The sequence below is a fragment of the Zalophus californianus genome, chromosome 10, assembly GCF_009762305.2.
Source record: "Zalophus californianus isolate mZalCal1 chromosome 10, mZalCal1.pri.v2, whole genome shotgun sequence".
Classification (NCBI taxonomy): domain Eukaryota; kingdom Metazoa; phylum Chordata; class Mammalia; order Carnivora; family Otariidae; genus Zalophus; species Zalophus californianus.
In genome coordinates, this window is record NC_045604.1 from 25,270,566 (window position 1) to 25,276,865 (window position 6,300).

A 6,300-nucleotide genomic window follows, 5' to 3' on the forward strand; every position below is an offset into this window, starting at 1 on the left:
GCCTCAGCATCTGTTTTGAGTGTTTCATCTACAAAAGAGGTGTTCTTCGGTGTTCTTCCCTGTGAGAGACACTAGGGATCTGTGTTCACTTAGATTTTGATCTAAGACTTTTTTTTTTTAAGATTTTATTTATTTGACAGAGAGAGACACAGCGAGAGAGGAAACATAAGCAGGGGGAGTGGGAGAGGGAGAAGCAGGCTTCCTGCCAAGCAGGGAGCCCGATGATCTAAGGCGCCCCTTGATCTAATAAGACTTTTAAAACTTTCTCCTCTTTCCCTTTCTAGTGAGGACTCCGAAGAAAAAGATGTGAAAACCAAGAAGGATGATTCTCACTCAGCAGGTAATAAACAGTTTTTAATGTAATAAGTGATTGATTTATATCTTTATTCATTGGACATTTTAATATAAGTGGTTTTATAATAATGCCAGGCACTGTTGTAAATACTGGCATTACAGAGAGGTTTCCATCTTTGAAGAGCTCCTTGCTGGTGGCTTACTACAGTCTCCTGTGAGGGTTTTTGTTAACAGGCTTACCTGCTCTGTCCCACCCCAGGATTTCTGATTCAGTAGGTTTCAGTGGGACATTGGGGCTTTGTTTTTTAAAAATATTTAGAGATTATTCTCCTGCATAATTGACATTGAAAACCATTTACATGAACAAATAACAGACATCAAACTAAATTGATTTAAAAGAGCATATATAATACTGAGTGACATAAAGCTCTAAAAAGGGGGGGCGGTGATGAACTCTGGGGTAAAGAGCAAGCAAAGGGTAGTCTCACCCCTACCTGTTTCACTGGCAAGTAGTCCTTTGAAACAGTAGTCACAGAGAAAGCTTTCTTGGTAAGAATTTTAACTCAAAGGAATTAATAAAGACTCCATGGCAAAATGTTAAATCCTGATTACTTGTTGGTATTTATATTTCTGAATTTAACTCTTCTCAGTATAGAGGGTTTATTCCGTGTTGCTCCCAATCACTTTAGTTTTGACTTACACGCCCCTGCTTTTGCCTGTCTGGATCTCCCTTTACATGAGATTGCTGTTAGCTAATATGTGCAGGGTAGACAAAGTTCCACTGAATTCACTCCACTGAATTCACTCCGCTTTCATTCCTTTTCTAGCCTGTTATCTGACTGCCTACGTTGACAAGAAATAGGTTTTGTAACTTAGAATAATACCATTGGAAGACAGTCTTCTCCTCTTCTATTTAAAAATATTTTTCTAGGGGCATCTGGGTGGCTCAGTTCGGTAAGCTTTCAACTTAGGTCATGATCTCAGGGTCTTGAGATCAGGAACCCCGAGTCTGTGTGGAGTCTGCTTTAGATTGCCTCTCTGCCCCTCCTTGCCTCCCCCCCAACCCTCCACCCACCCCACCCCCGCTTGTGTTCTCTCTCTCTCTTAAAAAATAAAAAATTTAACTTTAGTTTCTAAAAACTGTGAACAGAGATTGAAATGTAATTGATAATTTTAGGGCAATGCAGTGATACAAGTTTAAAATACATTACAGGAAGCATGTATTCACACCTAAATTCAGCTTTATGACTACTTAAAACTACATGCCCAAGCTATTTTCTATGCAGTAATGAGGACGTAATCTTTTTCAAGTTCATTCTTTGAATTTTAGCTCCCCTTTCGTATATTTTGTAGGACTTTTTAAGGATAGGATGTACCCCGTTTGAATGAAATAAAGCTGCAGGTTCTATCTCATACTGCCTTTTCAGCCTTCAGATAAATGCACAACTCTTTGATCGCTGCATTGTAACTTTGATCTTACAGAGGACAGCGAAGATGAAAAAGAAGATCATAAAAATGTGCGCCAGCAACGGCAGGCAGCCTCTAAGGCAGCTTCTAAACAGAGAGAGATGCTCCTGGAAGATGTGGGCAGTGAGGAAGAGCAAGAAGAAGAAGATGAGGCACCGTTCCAGGAGAGTACGTGAAGCTGACTTGTTACTCGGGTCGTGATTGTAGTTTGTGACCTTGATTACTTCTGCGTTGTTGCGGCTGCTAAATGTTACAGTCAGTCCCTTAAATTAGATATTTGCTGTTAGAAGAGATGGCTGTTTTTTGATATTGGTTATTTTAGATTCTCTTGATTATGATGTCCATCATTTGAACTCAAATACTAAACACACAGTTGTTAAAGCAACAGTTACATGGTGGGTGTTGTGATTAGGTTTTGTATTTTGGCCTGGGAGCAGAAGGTGTAGACCTCCTCCCCCAACAAAAAAAAAGTGTTAGTAGCAGGATTTAGATGTTTCACACGTTACTCAGATTAATAAACTACATGTATTTTTGCTTTGTATTTAGCTTTCTCGTTTCATTTATTCATTGTTGGACCAAACACACTAAATTGGTTCTGTTTCATTTCCCTGGTCTCCCCGGTACTATAGGGGAACGATGGAACTACCAAAAGTTACTGGTGAAAAAAAAAAGTTTGCGATGGCGTCAGTTTTTATTCAGATTAAGTTTTATCTCTTCCTGTTTTCAACCAACTGAACAAGTCAGTGGTGCAGCTCTCGTGTGCGTGTGTCTGTGTCTGTGTGTGTGTGCGCGCGCGCGCATGTGCTAAACCCACCCTACAGATGGGGCTGGCGAGGACTCCAGCCAGATTGGGGCACAGCTGCCACCGGAATCCAAGAGTGTTTGACTCCCAGATCCCACCCTCCCGTCATGCTTAGCACTGTCTCCCTTCGTTCCCTTGGAAGGATGTATACGTTAAGTTGGACGTTGAAATTCTTCTTTCCTCTCAGAAGATTCCGGCAGCGATGAAGACTTCCTAATGGAAGACGATGATGATAGTGACTATGGCAGTTCAAAAAAGAAAAACAAAAAGATGGTTAAGAAGTCCAAACCTGAGAGAAAAGAAAAGAAAATGCCCAAGCCCAGGCTAAAGGCCACAGGTGAGTTGTCTACAAGTAAAGTTAAATGGCTGCTTTGAAAAATTTCAAGAACCAATAAACTTTCTCTACAGAAATTCTTCATTAGGGCTCAGCGTTGGCCACATACCTCACGAGAATAAGAGAATTCTGCGAGGATCCGGTCTTCCACACCAGGAAGGATCACTTATTTATTCATAAGGACTGTGGCCCCTGCAGGAGTCTGGCGGCGCAGCCCCGTCCCTCTGCTGCCGCCGCCTCCAGCAGGTTTGGCAGCGACCTGTTGGCCGGCACTGTGGACAAACATCGCAGCAATAGAACTGGGCCTGCGCTTTTTCCCGCCCGTATCACGACCCCAGCAGCTAGGAAGGACCTGAAATTGCGAAAATGCACACCTGCGATCATAGATTTCAATCCTGCAGTCTGATGCTTACACCATCCTTTGTGCTCGCAGAATAAAACCACATTTGGCAACACGGATTCATTTGCTCGGCGCCATTGTGGTTGCTACCAGATAGTCTCCTAGTCACAGCTCGTTTGTTGTGAAATCAGAAAGCTAGATTTGCTTTGGTTTTTTTCTGACAGCTAGGGCTGGTGATTTGTACATTTTTTACTCATCACTTCTTACTGCTAGGAATCATGGAATTGTCAAAAGTTCCTCGATGAGGGCACCCGGCTGGCTTAGTGGTAGAGCATGCAACTCTTGATCTCGGTCATGAGTTCGAGCCCCACGTTGGGTGTAGAGTTTACTTAAAAAAATAAAATGAGTGACACGTCCTTAGAAAAAAATTTTTTAAAACTTTGGTGACTTCTGTTTCTACTCACGTTGTATCCATTCTTTTTGACCTGCTTTTTAGACGTGACTTTTATCATAAACAACTTGTGTTCACAAACCACTAAGGATAGTACGCAGTTTCTATAGCATCCTGTTTCTTTATTATAAACATTACTGCTAACGCAGCACCATAGTGTTGGCAAGAGTGAATGGAAACCAGTGCCCACCTTGATTTTTAGTCAGTTGGGGTGTGGTCTTTATACATTTAATTCTTAAAGTTTTGTTTTATAGCCGATTTTTATTTAAAGATCTTTTCTTCTCTTCCCTTCCCTACATTGGTATTTTTCTTCTTCCAGTGACGCCAAGCCCTGTGAAAGGCAAAGGGAAGGTGGGTCGCCCCACAGCTTCAAAGGCATCAAAGGAAAAGACTCCTTCTCCCAAAGAAGAAGACGAGGAACCAGAAAGCCCTCCAGAAAAGAAGCCCTCTGCAAGTCCTCCACCTGAGAAATCAGGGGATGAAGGGTCTGAAGATGAAGCCCAGTCTGGGGAGGATTAAAAAAGTGATGATGGTTTGGGGAGAGATTTTATTAAAAAAAGAAAAAAAAAAGAAAAAAGAAAAAGGGGGAAAAAAAAGAAAACCTACTTAAGATAGAACATGGTTTTGGCTGTGGCTTGACTCATGGGCTTTCAATGCTTTTTTTCCTTTTCTTGAAAATAACATTCGCTCTTTTTTTTTTTTTTTTTTTTTAAGAGAACCATTGTAAGTTTAATTTACCTTTCTGTCTATTGGTCCTCTCTTTGCCATCACCCCTCTTTCCCACCCCTTCCCAATGAAAGCCATGTCAAAGTAATCACTGGATTGACTGCTTCACCTTTTTATTTTTAATGGAAGGTATACCACAGTTGTAAAGCAATAAGATTTGAGATGAACACTCTGGAAATTTTGCTTTTTGCTAAGTGATAGCAAGTTGAATCATAATCAAAAAAAACATAGAAGGGTTTTGGTTAAAAATGATTGCTTCTTTCTCTACCTGGACTTAAAAAAGTCACTTGTCATCTAATACAAGTTTATATGTCTATATACATAAGTATAGATGTCAAAAAAAAAATCATGATGTTAAACTTCCACTGATGGGGCAGGTAGGACATAAAGATGAATTCTGAATTGTTACTAAAAGTATTCGTATTTTTTACCTTGGGGGCAAGGCAGGGAATGGTGTTCCCTGACCTTGTTTGAGGGTGTGGTGTTTTTTTTTGTTTGTTTGTTTCTTTGTTTCTTTTTTTTTTTTTTTTTTAATTTCATCACTTGTTATCTCAACGAGACCCGGAGCCAGTGATCCTTTTATCCTGCTACAGTCTTTCAGGAACTTTAAAAGAACAACAACAAAAAAAAGGCAAGGGCCACCAAAACTTAAATCACTCTTGATTTCCTATTTCGTTCTCTAATGGTTCATGTTTTTAAATATATATGTTATCTATTCTGTTTCTCGGATAAAATTTTACCAAGGATCAAAAAAAAAAAAAAACCTTAGAATTTAAATGGCAAGATCTATACACCAGAGTGGATTTCTTCTTAACTGACAATGTTTAGGTTTTAAGCAAATAAAGTACCAATTAATGTGAAACTCAATCACAAAGACTTGAGATTTTTCCTTTATGAAAATAGAAAATTGAAATTCTTTTATGCCAAAAATGTGCATTCAGATCCCATGAACCATGCTCTGTTTTTATTTGGGGATAGAACATTTGTCTTTTCACACACCTGTCTTCCCATTTCTTCGTAGACACATGTGCATCTCTCGGCTTCCTGCTCCTGCAGAGGATACCACTGCATACCCCATCCCCAGAGCCTGCCAGTTCTGCTCTAAGACATGATTTCTCCTGGCTTTCTTCTTCACTTACTTCACATTCTGTGCTTGACTGGGAGTATGGTAAATGCTGCTCCCACACCGTTCAGTTTGCTTTTGTCTTTCTCCTGGTGCCCCTGCTTACTGCTCACGTTGCATAAGCAGAAGTTTCAGGGGCTCAGGGCTAGCGGAGACCATGTGGTTAGGAGCCTATATGCCACCAAGAACAGACTTTCCATGCCTTATGAAAGTGGTCAGGAGATCGTTCTGTAGGTTTGATCCTCCACATCCTGATACCATGAGCTCAAGGGAGCAAGGGTTAGGGGTCTTAGTGTGCTAATAAGTTGAAAAAAAAAAATAGTGAAATTTAACCTCTGCCTCTATGTAGGTGTGCTGCTTCAATATCTTATGCAGTTTTCTTTCTGTCTTTTAAGTTAGAGCATGTTTTTCTCTCAGACAACATGGCTTTCTTGCAGATGTTCCTAGGACAAAAGGTTATTTAAGGAATGTTTTTACTCTGATTTTTAAGACACTTTCAAGACTACCCTTACTCTGACTTTTTAAAATAACACCCAATGGCAGAGTCATTTCACTGTTGTGCGCGGCGCGCGTTAGAGAATGAATTTGGAGATTTTAGTACTTGGCCAAAAATGCAAAACTTGAACGTAAGTTGCAGTTGGATTATTATCTTTCATGATGGTTAACTTTAGAGTGGTGACCTCTGTAAGAGGGTGATAAAGATTATTCTGTTTGCTTTAGTGGGTTTGTTCGGGTATCCAATTTTAACAAGAAGGTTCTTGTT

The 6,300-nt window shown here is 40.2% G+C and overlaps 1 protein-coding gene across 2 annotated transcripts in view; it reads left to right on the forward strand.

Moving 5' to 3' along the window:
- The window catches only part of NUCKS1 (nuclear casein kinase and cyclin dependent kinase substrate 1), a 28,520-nt gene extending 23,239 nt beyond the window's left edge, over nucleotides 1-5,281 (forward strand). Inside the window, exons 4-7 of one of the 2 annotated variants that reach the window (XM_027611027.2) lie at nucleotides 285-340; nucleotides 1,777-1,929; nucleotides 2,754-2,900; nucleotides 4,008-5,281. In XM_027611027.2, coding sequence (XP_027466828.1) covers nucleotides 285-340; nucleotides 1,777-1,929; nucleotides 2,754-2,900; nucleotides 4,008-4,207 — 556 coding nt within the window. In that variant the 3' untranslated portion in view covers nucleotides 4,208-5,281. Of the gene's footprint in view, nucleotides 1-284; nucleotides 341-1,776; nucleotides 1,930-2,750; nucleotides 2,901-4,007 lie in introns of both variants that reach the window. The other variant, XM_027611026.2, reaches the window with a different exon arrangement.
- The last annotated feature ends 1,019 nt before the right edge of the window (nucleotides 5,282-6,300 follow it).